This window comes from Mastomys coucha, unplaced genomic scaffold (genome assembly GCF_008632895.1).
Source record: "Mastomys coucha isolate ucsf_1 unplaced genomic scaffold, UCSF_Mcou_1 pScaffold22, whole genome shotgun sequence".
In the NCBI taxonomy this organism is placed as follows: domain Eukaryota; kingdom Metazoa; phylum Chordata; class Mammalia; order Rodentia; family Muridae; genus Mastomys; species Mastomys coucha.
This window is the reverse complement of record NW_022196905.1, coordinates 223,115,934-223,133,391: the sequence shown is the minus strand read 5'-3', so window position 1 is coordinate 223,133,391 and position 17,458 is coordinate 223,115,934. Positions and strand designations below refer to the sequence as shown.

Sequence of the window (17,458 nt, the reverse complement as noted above, 5' to 3'; positions counted from 1 at the left end):
TGGTTGGTTTTTTGCCGTTTTCCTGCGTTGACGAGGATAATCTAGGGTTTTAATTTGTTTCGTCGTTCGGTTTCGGTGGGAGGGCTGAAGAAAACGTTTAAAAACACCTCGACGTTTAAAAAAAAAAACCAACACAAGATCAAAAGGAAAAGGACGAGAGAAAATTATTTTTAAGATAATTAAACATAAAAACCCTGGTGCTTATTACATTATAAAGTACGTTTTTAAAAACCCACAAACTATTATACATACGTTTATGAATCAATTAAATACTCTGCACTTGTTAGGAACACGCATATCCCTTCTTTGTTGAGTTTAACGGAACGGGACAGCGGCGTGCGCCCCGCGGCTGGGCTGCTCTGGCCGCGGGTCTCCCCAGGCGCCCCTTCCCCCTTCCTCGCCCCCTCCCCCTCCGGGCACTGGGGCGCGGCGGGGGTCCCCGGCCCCCTCCCCCGCAGAGGTCAATGCCAACGAACAAACGTCCCCTTCCCCTCCCTCCCCACTCCGAGCGCCCTTCTTTGAGCCAGACGCCAACTTGACCCTCACCAGCATTAATCAGGAGCGCGCTCAGCAAGTTGGTAGTTTCCTCCCCGACCCTTCCTGTAACACCACTCTTCCCCCTCCCTCCGGGAGGCTCGATGCTCCAGGACAGGTCCAGCCACGCTGACAGGTCGATTTGCCCAGGCCCGCGCCCGCACGCACGCACGCACACAGCCCGGCACACACACCCCCTACCCCGCAACCAGCCCTGTCGACTGCCTTACACACCCGCCCCCGCGCTGGCCGGCCGACCTAGTGCCTTGTTCTCACCCCCGTGCTGGCGGAGCGGACGCCGCGCTCTGGGTCCCAGAGGGGCCGGGTGGCTCAGACGACCCACCGTTTCCCCACCCCGACCGTGCTGAACGGACCCCCCCACGAGAGAAAAAAATAAAGGAGCAATAAAGTTATGAGAACTTTGTCCCCCAATCGAGAGCCCTAGGGGCACCCCAGCCCCACCTCTGCTCCCCCACCCCACCCACCCTCGGGGCGTCCACCCCTGCGCAAGCCAGCTGGGGCCAGCCCCCGCTTTGGCCCCTCTTGGGAGATCCGTGCGCCCCACTAGCACCAGCATTGCGGACCGCAAAGGCCGCCCGTCCCGTCAAACAAGTTTCTTCTTAGGCTAAGAAACGCAGTATATACGAGTATCTCTATATATATAGTACTAATGGATTTGGTGTGCTTCCCCCTTAGCGTCCCTCCCCTCTGCTCCTCTTTCAGCCTGGTCTCCCTTCTCTGCCCTCCAATCTCCCTCCCCCGTCTCTGCACTGAGATACATAAGAAACAAGGGTAGTTTACTGTCTGTTTTGTTTTCTGGGTTTTCAGTGTCCTAGCGGAATGCAAGTAGGCAGCCAGCCCGTCTGTCCCCTCTCCGCCCGCCCCGCCCCACCCCACCCCCGTCACTGCGCTTCTGTTATACCATCTTTGCCTGACTCTCTTCGGCTTCTCCATTGAATGGCTAATGTGTATGTGAAATAAAGAAATAAAGAAAAACAAATGCAAGAGTGCCCGAGTCTTCGTTGTCGCGGTTAACAGGATCATGGATCAGGATCATGGATCAAGCGCAACCAGTTGGGCTTCATGGGGTAGGTCCTCCCCACACTTGGCTAGGGTCTTCCCGCCTCCAGCAGGGGGCGCCGATGAGAAGTGCGAAGGCTTCCAGACCTTTTCCTACCTCCCTCAGGACTTCTGGGATCCCATGGCTACCTGGCCTTGTTGATTCTCTGGCCTCGGCCCTGGCAAGAGGACACTGGCAAACCCACTGCAGATAGCCTGTGGGAAATTTTTCTTAAAAGTCTGGGGCGGGGGGTGGGAGCCTTGGCGTCGCCGGCCACCCTTCCAGAGCTACGGGGCGTTTCCTCATCTGAGCGACCTGAGATCCTTTTACAGAGGGAGTTCACCGAGCAGCAGGTGAGGAGCCGCTGCCTTGGGTCACCGCACCTCAGGACTCAGGGCTGTCTGCTCCATCTTGATGGGTCGCACTGACCCACTGGGGTCGCCATCACAGTCCCCAGGAAGCACGGGCTGCGAGCATGCAGCCTCTACTCTGTGTCCAGCCCCGCAGCTTGCGCTGCCCTCCACGCCGCGGTGCGCAGGTGGCTTGCGGGACCCGGGCGCGCTGGGGCCGGAGGCCAGCACAGCCGCTTGGTCTCGCAGCAGCCGCACCAGGAAGCCGATGTACTTCATGGCGAGGCGCAGCACCTCGTTCTTGCTCAGCTTCCGGTCGGGCGGGTGGGTGGGCAGCAGCTTCCTGAGCTCTGCGAAGGCGCCATTAACATGCTGCTGCCGCCAGCGCTCGCGGCTGTTGGTGAACACTCGCCGAGCCACCTTCTGGGGTTGGTGCCCTGAGGACCCAAGGGATAGCGTCAGCGTAGAGGACAGAGGGAGCCCACTGCTGTCCTCATTGAACACCACCAGTACCCATGTGGGGTTTTGAACCCAGACCGTGGTTTGTGTAGACATCAGGACTGCTGAGCCTGATTAAGCCTTGATGACAACGATGTGATCCCTTGAGAAGCCCATGCTGTGGTTTCATCCCTAACAAGTGTATTCCCGGGTTCTCAAAGGTCCTGTTCTTGCCTGCTGTGCGCCTGTGGGTGACTGGTGGCCTATCTGATGGCTGTGGTTGTGTGGGATCATGCGATGTGGTTGTGGCTGTTGTATGTGTGGCTGGGGTTCTGAGGTTGACTGTGGTCTCATAGCTCTGTGTGATCCTAATCCAAGGCTGTCTCTCATGACTGTGTTTTCAGGGGTTGGGGAGTGTCATCTTGTGGCTGCCATATCCTACCGTGGCCATGTCTCTGCTATACATGCTTGGCTTGGTTGGGGACTCCCATAGCCCAGGTTGGCCCCTGAACTGCTTCTCCTGCATCAGTCTGGATTACAGAGGAAAGCCCCCAAGCTAGGCTCAGTACTGTGGTCTTCCATTAAACTATCACTTGTGTGGATTGTCCTGTGTTGGGCGGTTTGCACCTCCCAAAATACCTCTCCCTGTGGCAGAGTTCAGGGCAATCAGACATGAGCTGCAGGCACCCCACAAATATACACAGAGACACACACATACTCACCGTCAGCCAAGTCCAGCTCACTATGGCTTGGTCTGCGCTTCAGTCGGCTGTTAGGGAAGATGCTAAAGGGTCCCGCTGGCCCAATGTAGACACTGTAAGGGTTGTGGGTCATGAACACTTTGTAGGCAAAGACCCTGGCCCCCAAACCTAAGGACTGCCCATAGTCCCAGGTACCCACTGACCTGTTGAGGAAGGGGTGGGGGTGGTAATGCACAGCCAGAGTAGGTGGAGCTGTTTCCAAGGCAGCTAGCTGCAGCAAGGAGGGCCGAAAGGCACTGAGCTCTGTGGTGGGCATGGCTGCCCCTGTGGGCCTGGTGTGCCCCAGGTTTATCACTGGCATGCCAGGGGGCAGCCAGGGGGTGCACATGTTTCGGTGGTCTACCTCCTCTGCAGAAAGGGGCCCAGGTGAGGCCAGCTTAGTGGGAGTAGCAGGTGCTGATGAGCTGGAGGCACACACCATCTCAGTTTTCTCAGTCATGGCGGAACCCACCTCTGCTCTGGCCTGGGGTCGGCACATGGACCACAAGGATTGAACGGTAACCTGTGGAAGGGAGGAGTTATGGGGAAGGAAGGCCAAAGACCATCTTTCTCCCACCTGTTTAACCTGAGCTTTTCAATATAAGAGCACCCTGAGGTGAGAAAGGGATCGGGGGTTCAATCATCAGAGGTAGAAAAGTGGACCTAGAAACTGCTAGGACCTGAAAGGAGGGCCTACTCCACAAGAGGGGATGTCTACCAGATGCTAGGCAGCGTTGACCCTATGAGTTATTTGTACTGGGCATCTTTCCCAGTCTCTGAGCCAGTTCCTATCTTTCAGAATCTCTCCTACCTGCAGCTGGGATTAAGATAGGGATCCTCCGACGAACTCTAAGACCCCCTGAGTCTCCAAGATTCACCCTATGCCACCTCTCTGTGGCTGTTCCAGGGGCCCCAACCCCATCAGTACCCTACTTACCACGTTTGCTGGGCTCTAGGGCCTGGGGTATCCTACCAGTGTATGACTCCCCACATCACTGCCCTGTTTTCCCCAACTGGAGAAGCTCCTCTGTCCCCTCACTTAGTGGATCCCAGCTAATGAATGAATAAATGAACTAACAAATGCGGAATACAGCCACAGACACTCCTTAATGTTCAAAGCGGCTTTCTTACCCTGTAGCAGTTTTCACAGCTTGGGGGACCTGGCTGTGTGGTCAGGTGTGTCAGTCCAGGTCAGGAAGCAGTTTCCACTGGTCCAATTCGGCCTGAGTAGCCTCGGAGGCGTCGTGGTGGGTACCTCCAAGAGAAAGTGAGTTGCTCCTGGACCGACCCGCCCTTTCCCCGCCCCCGACAGCCCAGCTTCCTCCCTCTTACCCCCTGGCGCAGAGGCCAGAGGATGCTGGGCCTGTGCAGATAAGGGTCTGGCTGCCTGGCTGCGGCTGATAAGAAGCGGTGCTGACCCGGGAGGAAACCAGCGGGCAGGGATCTCGGAGCGCGCACCTCCTGGCCCACCCCGGCCAGTCACCCTTCGGGCTTGCTGCTCCCCCAGGCACTGGAAGACACCCCAACCCTCAGGAGTCCAACGCCAAACTCGGGCAAAAGGGAAAGGAGACAAGGCTACCTCTAGTGTCCTCTGAGGTTGGTCTGGCTTTGAACCCTACCCCCTATGATGATGGGGTGGAAGGGGCCCCTTTCCGGTCTCTCTGAGGCCCCATGACCCATGGGCCTCAGCCTAGTTCCTCTTTTTTTACAGATCCCCTTGTGGACTGCAACACGCCCCCCCCCCCCATACACACACACCCAGGAATAGGGCTCCCTCCGGAAGGAGACAGTTCTGGTAATGTGGCCTTGCTGTGTCCTGACACCGTGATGCAGGTGTCTTAAACCTGTGTGGCACTTGGAACGTGTTTCCAAGCCCAGGAGGGTGAAATGAGTGCCAAGGCTCTCTGAGTTTCCCAGGAGCTCCTCCAAAGTTGCCAAGATGCCATTAAGCCACACAACTAGGTGATGGCCTTCCCTCGAAGGTATTCTGATCTTCTGAATTCTGGAAACCTAGGGACTAGAGAGATGGCTCTGTAGCAAAGAGCACTTACTGCTCTTACAAAGGGTGCACATTTTGTTACCAGTGTCCACATGTGGCTCACAACCACAACTAGCCCCAGTTCTAAGGGCACCAGACAAGCACATGGTGCACATATATACATGCATGCAGGAAAAAGTCAAAAGAAAATGTTACAAAAATCCTGGGACCCCAGCTGTAAGCTCCCAAAAGGGCCAGGCATGTTGGCACATGCCTTTGATGCCAGCAGTTGAGGCAGGTGGATCTCTTCAGTTCAAGGCTAGCCTGGTCTACATAGTGAGTTTCAGTAGTCAGGGCTATGAAGACTCTGCCTCCCCTCCAGATGGGGGGGGGCATTACAAGATGCCCTCCCCATACAAGATGAGCTGAACCCCAGGCACTACGGGAGGCTTATCCCCTGTATCTGGTTAATTGTGGGCACACCCAGAGAGGGGCTCAGTGGCCATGCAGACTCAGCAGAGTACTGAAGCCAAAGACCCAGTTACCCACCCTAGTGACTCCTCTGGCAGAGCTTGCTTCAGTGGGCTGCACTTTGTGGCTGGTGGTGAAGGGTGCATGTGCTGGGAGAGATTCTGCCCCAAGACTCTCCCCTTAACATTATTAATCCTCTACTGTGGGGGAGGGGACCGGCCATCTCTTCAGCGGGTGGCTCAGCAGCCGCCCGCCTGTGCTCTCAGCAAGCATACATACTCCTATTGAGGAGCAAGCAGGGCAGGAAGCACCTGGTCTGGAGCGGATGCACAGAGTGCCTGGTTCCGGTTTGGCTTCCGCTACCACACCAACTGCAGACAGCTGAGCCCAAGAAACCAGGCAATAGGATTGAGACTGCAGGGGGACTTGCGGGTTCTGGGGACATAGGGGAAATGCCTGGATAGTTGGAAGAGGGGATGTAGCCTGTTTGCAGCTGCCGCCCTGTGGCCACCTGACGAACTGCTCTCCTGAGCTGTCAGATCAGTTTCCATGTTAGACAGACATAAAGTTGCAGTAAGGCAGGAACAGCCACTCTTCAGACAGGCAGACAGCTTCCCAACTCAAAATGACAACTAACAGGTTACATCTCTTTATTGTCTCAGTCTACACCTGGCCCAGGAACACCCCCATCAGCAGCCTTTGGTCCAGGGGAGATCTTGGTGGTAGTCCCCGGACAGTCTGTAACGGGGATATCACCAGAGGCCACGGGAGCTGCAGGGCAGTGTGAATAACAGCACTGGTCCCCTAGTTGACAGGTACCCTGGTGGGAGAACAGAGGGTGTGAAGCTCCAGGCTGTGAGCACAGGGCTGGGTTTCTTTCCTTAGACCCTGTCCCCAGCTGTGCCAGAGGCCTGTCCTTGGTCCTGCTGCAGGGAGGGTGGAAGGAAAGAATCACCTCTTTGAATCGTTTGCAAGGAAATGTCTTGAGGCGAGCTGCCCGCTGGGCTGGGTCCTCAGCTGGCTCCTTCCGCTTATTCTGTAGCAGCCTCCGCCTCTCTGCTAGATCTTCACTTGCTGCCTTGCCCCTGTGCAGAGAGGGGTGCTGGTACCCCACTTTGTCTTTGCCCAGCCCTGGAAAACCTCACTTCTATAACGTTACCACTCACCCGGGCCGGGCACGGGGCCGGGGACCCCAGTTGGCTTCTGGATTGGCCTGGAAGCGCTTAAGTCCTCGCTGGCGGGAGCTGGGGTTGGCGTCTTCCCGGATGTTGAAGTTGGCCTTCAGCCTGGACAAATGGGTGGAGGCTGGAGGCAGCGGCCATGCAGGGTGAACACAGACAGCCCCAGAACCTGCCCACCCTGAGGCAAACAGGTCTGCCAGGCTCAGAGTTCTTCCATTTATTCAGTAACCACCTGAATTTCCTAGTGAGTTTCTGACACAGTGGCCTGAATCTGCTCCAGTGGACCGGATTTTGCAGCATCAGAGACAGTCAAGCAAGAAGACAAATCAGAAATAACTAGGGCTAGGGGTGTGGCTCAGGTAGAGAGCTTGCCCAGCAATGCGTAAGGCTTTAGGTTCTACCCCCAGCACTATAAAGAAATAAACATAATAAAATTGTGTTTATAAATAAAAGATATTAAGTTGGGATGCAACGCTTGACAGAGTGGTCCAGTCCAGAAGGCTTCTCCAAGGTGAGAGAGAAGGGCCCAAGCAAAGGGCCCAAGGTGGGACAGACTGTGTGCTGAGCTCAGGCTGCTACTGAGGAAAGAGCCAGCCACAGAGGGTTTTGTGCTCTGTAAACTGAGATACTCACTGTATGTATGGCTAAAGAACAGATGGTGCAAGAGTAAGAAAGGGCACAGGGTGAAGACAAGGTGGAAAAGAGGTTCTGGATTTCCCTCAAACCGTGTCTGTCCTCTGTGCACATGTGCCTGCTACACCTGAGGGGTAGCCTGTTCCCCCCAACCTCCTGCATATCTGTCCATACCTGGGCTCCACAGTAAGAATTCGGAACGCTGGACTGCTTTCAGATAGCCGCTCCCGTTTCACTGGACACTCCTTCTCCTGGGGACAGAGATCAAGGAAATGTTAAGACTGAGGAGCACCCATGGCACCACCCCTTCCTTGCCCTCCTGCCTTGAACCAAGGGGTCACCTGTTCTTACCCAGCAACGCATGATGTCCCAGAGAGCTACAGGGGGAGCATCTGTCTTCACTGCATTCTTACAGGCATGGGAGAGAGAGACTCGGAAACCAGCATGAAGGAGAGCTGACCTGGGTACACAGGACGACAAAGAGCAGGCTAGACCCCAAAGCACAGGCTGACCCAGGTGGGCACAAGCCAGGTCTGTGGAATGACATAGCTGTTTTGTTCACAGCAACCCACATCACATACTGCAACGTCAAAGCTACCTGCCGGGGGTTGGAGAGATAACTCAGTGGTTAAGACCACTCGCTGCTCTTGCAGAGAACTCTGAGTTTTGAAACTCAGCATCCACACCGCAGCTTACAATCTTCTGTTAATTTCAGTTCTGGGGAATCTGACACCTTCTGGCCTATTCAGGCACTGCATGCTGATGGTGTACTTACTTATACATGTGTAGGCAAAAACTTGTACATGTGTACATAAAAAATTAAACAACAAAGCACCTGCTAGAGGGATCATGACCTCTCAGCTCGGCCCTAAGCACACACCACTCTGATGGTCCGAGCTGCCCCCAGGGCCCTCACCGAAGCTGCAGGAGGCGGGGTGTGTTGCAGTGGATAGTGCTGCTCAGTTGGTCCAGTGTGTAGTAGAGAGGGACATCAGGAAGTTCCTGAGGGGTAAGGATGGAGTAGCATGGAGTGCTGGCACAAAGGTGGGCACGGAGGGTCCCCCGCCTTGTGTAGGTTCAGGTCATACCTCAGTAACAACACTGAGGACACCTTGGATCCTCATGGAAGTGTGGAAGCGGCCAGGATTAGTGGTTACTGCCTCAAGAACTTGGCCCACGAAGTCCAGGTCATGGATGGGCTCTGCCCACATGGGGCCCCCAAGCTGTGGACACCAGGGATAGAGATGAGCAAGGGTCATGAATGTTTGAGTCCCAGGACCCTGGCCCACTGCCCCTGACCTGGGCCCACCTGGTATCTCTGTCCACAGTGCTCACACTCGGGGGCCACTGGAGGACCACAGGCTGCAGAGAACTTGATCCTGCAAGGAGAGACAGTTAGAGGGATGGGAACCTAGGACATCCGCCATTCCAACCCAGAATACCCTTGTTCACCTGCCACCAGAGTCCGCCGATGCTTTGCCAAGGCGCTGCAGGTAGAAGGCTCCACAACCCACACACTGGAACACCAGGGCCTGCTTGCTGAAGAAGCCCAGGAGAGGCCATGAGTCCCTGATACGGTCACTACAACTCAGCTCTTCCCTCGGACTGACTCAGTCCCTTTTCAGACACCACGGTCTCCGAGGACAAATCTCTTATCCCTCCCTCAATCCATCAGGCTCCCTTCCTGGAGACTGACCTGGCTGAAGACTTAACCTTGGCCTGGCCCGTGAAAACCCGTACAAACACCCGGACATAGAAGTCGGCACTGATACTGAGCAGAGGCACAATATAGCGCTGGTAGCAGTTGGCGTGCAGGTCCAGGCTGTGCAGCACGATCCTCAGGGCCTGGTGACAGGGATAGGCATTAATGCCAGGAAGAACAAATTTGGAAATGCATCTTGAGCTTAGAACCTGCCCCAAGCCATGATTCCCTCCCCCCAAACCCCCCTCTGGAACAGGATTTCTCTGTATAGCCCTGGCTGTCCTGGAACTCACTCTGAAGTCAGAATTTTCTGCCCCCCAGTTTCTCCATCTGCAGAGTCATGTCAGTCATTCCTGTGGCTGGTAGCAGGCATTAAATGACCACAGCCTGCACAGGTTTTGATCCTGTCCCACAAGCTGAGTGTGCCTCTGACATGAAAAAGCACTGCCCAGGCTTCAAAGATGTCAAGGGACATTAAGGAACAAGGACAGGATCTACCTTTCTTTGGCCCTCCCCTCCTACCTTACCTTCCCATGGTAACCTTCCCAAGCATAGAGTAGGTGCCATGAGAGATGTAAAACTAAGGCCCAGAAAGGTACTGTCAGAGCCAAAGGCTAAGTCAGGGTTAGAGCTCAGACCTGGAAAAGCAGTCCTTTACGATTTTTTTTTTTTGGTCCCAACACTGGGAGGTAGAGGTGGGAAGGTCAGGAATTTAAGTTGAACTTGAACTACATACAAAGTTTGAGGGCAGCCTAGGCTACAAGAAAGCCTGTCTCAAACTCTCAACAACTCTACTTAGACCAGACTGGTCTCACAAGAGATCCACCTGCGTCTGCCTCCCAAGTGCTGGCATGCACTACCATACCTAGCAAAAATACTTTTTAAAATTAAGTTACATTTAGAATGCTACAAAAAAAAAAATTACTGAACAAGGATGTCAAAGATCAGTTTGCCAGTCATATCACAGCTTGGAATGGGCCAGTTCTGGCCATCTGAGGGCACTGAACAGGTCACCATACAGGAAGGTGTGCTCAAAGGGTCAGTGTAGGAATGCTCACAGCCTATTCCCCAACCCCCAGGCTGACTTGGGGGGAGTCTCACCATTTCATGGCAGGCTCGGCTCTTGAGGGCCATGGCCCCATACTTGCTGTAGCACGTCTCTCCGCTGTTCCCTGCCAATACTGCCATGTCCGTGCAGGTGACACACAGAAGTCCTGTGGGGAGGGGCTAGACAGTGATGACCCTCCCAACACCCTGCGCCCACACCTGCCTGGGTGTTCCCAATGCCAGCCTCACCTCCTTCGCTCACAGCCTGCACTGCTGCATCCAGGAAGGGGGCGGGGCTGCCATAGGGGTCCAGGTCAATGACATCAAACCGCTCAGATGCCTTTTGGTGTTGGTACATCAGCATCCTAGATGTGAGGGGTCCAAGTTCTCAGACTCTTAAACCAAACGCCTACCCTATCTTCTATGGCACAGTGGGTTTGCCCTTGAACTTGAGGCTAGCTTAGCCAATTGGTGTTTTCTTTATTTTATAGTTTAGCCATATGGATCGAACCTTGAGTCTCATGCATGTTAGGCGAGTGTTTTAATGCTGAGCTAAATCCCAGCCCCTTTGGCCACTTGTTAACTGATTTTTTGATTTACACAGGACTCAGTAGCCGACCTATAACCCTAACAAATAACAGCCCAAAGGATAGGAACACTCCCTCAACCCTCGTAGCCATATAGAAACCAAGCTGTAAGGGCTCAGTGCTTAAGAGAGAATGTTACTCTCACAAAAGACACAAGTATTCATTCAGCACCCATGCTGAGATGACTACCTTGGACATCTTCAGGTGCCAGTACTAACAGTGCATGGGTACTCTACCCTTCCACCCCCTCCACGCTACATAATAAAAAAATTCAAATAGGCCAGGCAGTGGTGGCGCACTCCTTTAATCCCAGCACTTGGGAGACAGAGGCAGGAGGATTTCTGAGTTCGAGGCCAGCCTGGTCTACAGAGTGAGTTCCAGGACAGCCAGGGCTACACAGAGAAACCCTGTCTCAAAAAAAAATTTCAAACAGGCTCAGTGAATAAAGACACCAATCACTAGATTGGACAAACCAATTTAACCTCCAGATCCCACATGGTGGGAGAGAAAGAACTCCCATAAGTTGCTCCTCTGACCACTACTTGCCTGCAGTAATACACACATGATCCACAATGCCACCCACCACACATACCCCAAGTAAATTTAAACCAAAATCGGGTCTACACCAAGCCTGGTAGTGCAGACCTAGCTAACTATGAGGCTAAGGCAGGAAAATTACAAGTTCAAGGCCAGCCTGGGAAACAGATCATACATACCTAAAGCAAATAAATAGCAACAAAAACTCTAGTGACTAGAACCAAGGTCAGTGACACGCATCTGTATACTCCAGGGAGATGGAAAAGCACTGAGCCAGCCAGATCAACCAACTACTAGCTTCTCTCATCTGCTGACCTTTTAAAAAAAGTTATTTATGTGTGCAGGTGTTTTGTCTGCATGTATGTCTGTGTACCAAGTGCGTACCTTGGAGAGCATCATGTACCCTCGGAGGACAGAAGAGGGAGTTACAAGCCTTGATGGTACTGGAAACAAGACCCAGGTCCTCTGGAGAGCAGGCAGTACTTTTAATCCCTGAGTTATCTTTGCAGTCCTACTGTTATGTGAGTGCACTCAAGGACGTTCTCAAGTCAAGTCATTTCCAGCCCAGTGGAGTGCTGCACACCTGCACTATTAAGGCAGTCTACAGCACTAGTCAGTTACCTGCCCGAGAACAGGCTAACGTGCTGGGTGAGTGCTCTACCTCTAAGCTATAGCATAGCCGCGCTCCTTGCAGCTATAAAGCTGAGGTGAGGGACTGTCCTGCATACAGACTTCCTCTGCTACACAGTAAGACCTGGCTTAAAATGGAGGGGGGGGGGGAGATGGTGGGGTGGGCAGAGATGGGGAGTTGGTTCAGAAGAGCACGCAAGTTTGGTTCATAGCACACAGCTTAGGTGGCTGTGAACAATAACAAACAAGTTTTAAAAAAATCAAGGTGTGCTAGTGCACATCTTTAATCTCAGCACTTGAGAGGCAGAGGCAGGCAAATCCCTCATCAGTTCTAGGCCAGCCTGGTCTACAGAGTGAGTTCCAGGATAGCCAGGGTTATTCAAAGAAACCCTGTCTCAAAAAAAAAAAAAGAAAGAAAGAAATTTAACAGCAAGACAAAGGGCAGGCACTTGTCAAAGTAGGTGGGGCAACAACAAGTGGGAGCAAGTCTTAAGAGAGACAGCCTGAAGTGGCAGGAGGGGTGAGCAGTGTAAACTATGCTTCCTAGAGAGATGGCCTGAGGCAGGAGAATAAGCAATGTAAACTATAAGGTTAACATCTTAGAAAACAAAGGGGCTGGGCTGGAGAGAAGGCTCAGTGGTTAAGAGCACTGACTGCTCTTCCAAAGGTCCTGAGTTCAGTACCCAGCAACCACATGGTGGCTTACAACCACCTGTAATGGGATCTGATGCTCTCTTCTGGTGTATTTGGGGAGGCAGAGGCAATTGGATCTCTGACTTCCAGGGCCACAGTGAGACCCTGTCTCAAAAAAACAAAACAAACAAACAAAAAAACCAAAACCAAAAATAAACAAAAAAGAACAAAAATAACCTCCAGGCAGTGGTGGCACACACCTTTAATTTTAGCACTAGAGGCAGGTGGTTCTTCTATGTGAATTCAAGGCCAGCCTATCTTCTACAGTCTAGTTCCAGGAGAACAGACAGAGTAACCCTGTCTCAGGAAACCAGAAAAACAAAAACCAGGAATCCTGTAATCGAGCCTGAAGTCCTAGCACAAAGGTGGACATTGGGCATCAACAGTTCAAGGTCACAACCAGACCGTTAAGGCGAGACCAGGCCAGCATGAACTGCATGAGATTACATCTTACCCAAAGGTGGCTGTGTGTGTGCTGGGGATGTAGTTCAGTTGGCAGAGTACTTACCTATCTCTAGGGTCCATCTGATCCCCTTTACTGAATAAACCAGGCATGGTAGCACATGCCTATAATTCTACATTCAGATAAAGACTCAAGTACCAGAAATTCATAGTCGGAGTCCAGTATGGTAATAACCCTCACACTTGGGAGGCAGATCTCAGAGTCTCAGGCCAGCCAGGACAACGTAGTTGATCCCTGGACCCACATGTGGAAGGATAGAAGTGATTCCTTACAAATCGTCCTCTGAAAACACACACACACACACACACACACACACGCGCGCGCGCGCACACTCACACACGCATGCATGCTCACACAAGTGTGTGCTTGATGTAATTTAAAAACATAAAAAAGGCCAGAGAGCTATCTTACCAGTTAAGAGCATGTATTGTTCTTGCAGAGGGCCTGAATTCATTTTATAGCACCCACATGGCTCACAACTAACTGTAATTCCCTTTTCAGGGTATCTGACACCTTCTTCTGGCCTGGAGGGCACCAGGCACACACGTGCAAGCTAAACACACACACATAAAATGAAGTACATCTATTTTTAAATGTTAAAAAGTTCAGAGTCATCTTCAGTCACAAAGTTCTAGACTACCCTCTGCTACATGATGCTCTCATGGCTTGGTAGATGAAAGTACTTTCAACAAAAGCCTGGGGACTTACTGATAGTTTCTCCAGCACAGATAAATAAAATAAAAATCAGAAAAACAGACTTGCATAACTCCTATAAAATTACCATTCTTTCACAAACAAGGCAATTAAGAGTTCAAAGAGGCTAATCTAAGGTCATACTCGGAGGCCTAACAGGGCTAGGATTAGTCCCCCAGGAAGCCTCATTCCAGGGTGTAAAGTTGAAGGCCCCAGCCAGGCCCGCCTAGGACCTATTGGAGTTGGAGATGTTGTTCAGCCATTGCATAGCATGCATGAAGGCACAGGTTCTATCTCCAGTACCACCCCACCAATGACAATGGCTAATCAACCCACCGGGCATCTGCCTGGTTGGGATGAACAAGATGTGCCACACCATTGAGCTCCACATTTCTGTGCATAAGCTCTACGGCCCGGGCAGAGGCATCATTGGCAACCACAGACTGGAGGCCAGGAACCTCTAGGGCAAAACGGATGGAGCGCAGACCAGAAGCTGCCAGGCCTTCCAGCACTCGTAGACCTTCCTGTCAGAAGTAAGCAGAGAAAGGCATGTCTTATTTCTGTTTTAATGTTCATTTACAATTGAGTCAGTTCTCTCCTTCCACCATGGAATTCTGGGGATCAATCTCATGTCTTAAGGGTTTTATGGCATGTGTTTTACCAGGGAGCCATCCTGCTGACTGATGTCCAGGTCTCCTCTACCTTTTTCTAGGCTTTCATGGATCTCCCACAACCACCTTCTAGAGCCCCTCGGCTCCTTCCTCTCTCCCAGACTCCTAAGTGGCTACCTCTTTCTGAGGCCCCTACCTCACAGATCTCACTGACTGCAGCTGTCCGAGGCTGGTCCCCTGAGGCCAGGTTTTCATTCTTTCCAGCTGTTTCCTCTTCTTGATCAGACGAGTCCACAGCTTTTTTCTCCAAGTCCTTCTCTCCTGGGACCTTGACTGCAGTCGCTCAGGCAAAAACCAAAGACTATCAATGCTCCTTTTAAGAAATTTCACCGTAACTTTCAAATGGTCAAAATCCTGGTGATTCATGCAAGAAAGTCTTTCCCCGAACCCCCAGGAGAAAGGCAGAAAGGGAGCCTAAATGAGGTGTGGGTAAAGTGGGAAGTGAACTTCATGAGTGACACTCTTCCCCCTTCCCCCAGGACTGAACCTCCACTCACTCTGGATTCCCTTGGCCCCAAGATGAATTCGAGCAAACTCTGTGATCACAGCACACCTGGAGGAAGGGATCATAGGGGCATGGTCAGATTGTAAACTCCTTAGCTGTGGCCCAGGTCTTGTTGTCTCTCCCTAATCCATAAAGCCCCTCCCCTACTGCCCCAAATTCTAACTGAGAAATCTCAGCTCAAAGGCTAAAATTCAAACTGCTCTATCTTTAGTTAAACCCAGAAAACCTGAAGGTGACCTTTGCAAAGTACCCCCGCCTCAGTCCCTCAATTCAATGTATGTAAACTGAAGTGAAATTTTACTTGCAGAAAAGTAACAAGTCTGTGAGTACAACTACAGGAACTAAACTCAGGGAAGTCAAAGTCCACGACCAAATTGAAAAGGGGAGTCACACGCCTTGAACGCCGGAGGGCCATAAAAGGAATGCATAGTTCTTACTATAAAAGTCCGGTGCATGCCTTCATCTTTCAAGATACTGCCCTTCGATTAACTCTGACTCCTCCCTACCAACTTTTCTCTTCCTTTGAGTGCCTACTCCCGGACTGATAATCTCGTAACACCTAACTGACCTACTCCCTGTAGCCAAGCTGACCCGCGACCCTTGCTCACGTCAGGTCCCGGTTGAACTCCTGCACCGGGTTGTAGAAAACCTCGTTGGCACTGGGAAAGACGATTTTGGCGGCGCCCTCAGTGACAGTCGCCACCGGGGTCGCGGGTGGGCGCTCTTCGCAGGACCCTGTGCCGTTCTCCATCGCTGGTGGAGAGGGAGGCTCCTGGGCCTTCCGTTCCATGAACTGAGCTCTACAGAAGCTGCGGGTCGGACGGAGAGGGCGGCTTAACCCCAGGATCGTCCTCGCGAGGGACATCCGCGGGAGCCTCAACTCGCCTGCCGTTTTCGAGAGAAGGGGAAGGGCATGGGGAGGTCAGAGAGCTGCATTCTGGGGCGCGGGTGGCCTGTATATCCTATGGAGTAGAAACTAAAATCCAGTGGCCTCGATAACATCTTGCGTTCCCGAGGGCACTGGACCCAACGGAGCCTAAGGCCCGCGGCGCAGATTTCCCACCACACACACCCACACCCACACGGACAAACTTCTCCCCTCGGCTCAGATTTCCCACCACACCCACACCCACACCCACCCAGATAAGCTTCTCCCTTCGGCTCACAGGATCCAACGAGTCGCGGGCACGCTTCTCGCATTAGGGCCTGGGAGCGGCCATGTTGGCAAAGAGGGCGAGCCGATCACATGACAACAACTGACCAATTAGAGACACTACCTACAATGAGCGACCAGGATCAAGATTCTTCGAGGAAAGGAAGTGCGCAGGCTACGCTACACAAGTGTTTTTGAATAATACAACTCTTCTACAAGGGAATTTCACTAGTTTAGTCCAGGGCAAAAAGCGGAGAAACTCTGCACCTTTAAATGTCTTCTGTGTGCACCTTGTAGGTTAACTCAGGCTCTAGAATAGTATTCGCTGGCTTTGAATCTCAGTCCCACCACGTACTCTGGGCAAGTTACTTAAAATGTAAGGCTCTTATTTCCCTTGTTTGCTAAATAGGAATCTTAGCTGTCAAGAGCAAAGATTAAATTACCGAATGCCTGGGAAGTGTTCAGAGGAGCCACTCAGACAGTAAACCTTCTAAGTGTTGGCCTAATGAATGCAAAGCAGGAAAATGTGGAGATCCGGGATATGTGAGTTATCTTAGCTTGCCTTGCTATGTGTTATCTCTTAATTGGGGATAGAGGGCACTCTTAGTGCAGGTTGTCCTGGAACTATATAGCCCAGGGCAGATTCGAACTCTTGGGAGAGTTTCCTACCTCCGTCTCCCAAATGGTGAGATTTCAGGTATTTCTACCAGGCCCAACGGTACTTGTTTTGTTTTAAAATTTTATTTTATTCTTATTTTTGTGTATGTGTGCCGTTGTGTGTAAGTCCCCAAAGAGCAAAAAGGTGATGATCTCTAGAACTGTAGCCATCTGACACGAGTGCTGGGAACTGAACTCTATTCTACAAGAGAAGTACACTCTTGATTTTTTTGTTGTTTTGTTTTGTTTTTTCGAGACAGGGTTTCTCTGTGTAGCCCTAGCTGTCCTGGAACTCATTCTGTAGACCAGGCTGGCCTCGAACTCAGAAATCCTCCTGCCTCTGCCTCCCAAGTGCTGGGATTAAAGGCGTGCACCCACCCCTGCCAGGCCAGTACACACTCTTAATCCAGTCCACACCCTTCTTTCTGTTCTTGACTCTGCTCCCCTTCCGATAAGTAGTCAGATCTCTCTAACATTGGCTAGAAGACGTACAATTATCCGAGTTAGTGCAAAATGCTAACAGAACTTGACATCGCCTAAGCATTCTAAGTCTTCGCTTTATTGACCTCTTGAACCTAAGTTTAAATCTTCGAATTCACTTTCCTGTGATCTTGATCGAGTTTCCTCAGCTCACCTCCATGAAACCTCATTTCCACAAAGAGCCTAAACTGTGCCTGGAACAACAGTCGTCGCTCTCATTTTACAAGAAACTGAAGTTCGAAAACATAGAGCAAC

At 52.0% G+C, this 17,458-nt stretch overlaps 3 protein-coding genes across 14 annotated transcripts in view; 1 reads left to right on the top strand and 2 right to left on the bottom strand.

Moving 5' to 3' along the window:
- Nfix (nuclear factor I X) overlaps positions 1–1,534 on the top strand; it is a 94,945-nt gene extending 93,411 nt beyond the window's left edge. For all 8 annotated transcript variants that reach the window (XM_031340584.1, XM_031340582.1, XM_031340578.1 and 5 more), the window contains one exon: positions 1–1,534. This exon is cut by the window's left edge and continues 2,294 nt beyond it. The gene's annotated coding sequence lies outside the window, so the exon portion shown is untranslated.
- Positions 1,535–6,084, bottom strand: Lyl1 (LYL1 basic helix-loop-helix family member). 2 transcript variants are annotated; one of them, XM_031340589.1, is made up of 4 exons: positions 4,254–6,084; positions 3,287–3,645; positions 3,105–3,196; positions 1,535–2,381 (listed from the first exon to the last, which is right to left on the bottom strand). In XM_031340589.1, the coding sequence occupies exons 2-4, from the start codon at positions 3,619–3,621 to the stop codon at positions 1,969–1,971; spliced, it is 840 nt and encodes a 279-aa protein (XP_031196449.1). In that variant the 5' UTR covers positions 3,622–3,645; positions 4,254–6,084; the 3' UTR covers positions 1,535–1,968. The 2 variants fall into 2 exon arrangements, with proteins under 2 accessions (XP_031196449.1, XP_031196448.1); XM_031340588.1 differs by having other exon boundaries at positions 1,538–2,381; positions 3,105–3,645.
- A 102-nt stretch (positions 6,085–6,186) lies between these two features.
- Trmt1 (tRNA methyltransferase 1) lies at positions 6,187–16,187 on the bottom strand. Of its 4 annotated transcripts, none has more exons than XM_031340574.1 (17): positions 16,080–16,187; positions 15,522–15,798; positions 14,906–14,961; positions 14,545–14,681; positions 14,074–14,261; positions 10,384–10,499; positions 10,189–10,301; positions 9,082–9,230; positions 8,838–8,924; positions 8,695–8,764; positions 8,474–8,608; positions 8,302–8,387; positions 7,737–7,845; positions 7,560–7,636; positions 6,738–6,857; positions 6,527–6,656; positions 6,187–6,391 (listed from the first exon to the last, which is right to left on the bottom strand). In XM_031340574.1, exons 1-17 carry the CDS (start codon positions 16,111–16,113, stop codon positions 6,230–6,232), a joined length of 2,046 nt encoding a protein of 681 aa, XP_031196434.1. In that variant the 5' UTR covers positions 16,114–16,187; the 3' UTR covers positions 6,187–6,229. The 4 variants fall into 4 exon arrangements, with proteins under 4 accessions (XP_031196434.1, XP_031196433.1, XP_031196436.1 ...); XM_031340573.1 differs by having other exon boundaries at positions 16,053–16,178; XM_031340576.1 differs by having other exon boundaries at positions 15,522–15,722; positions 16,053–16,175.
- Positions 16,188–17,458: the final 1,271 nt, after the last annotated feature.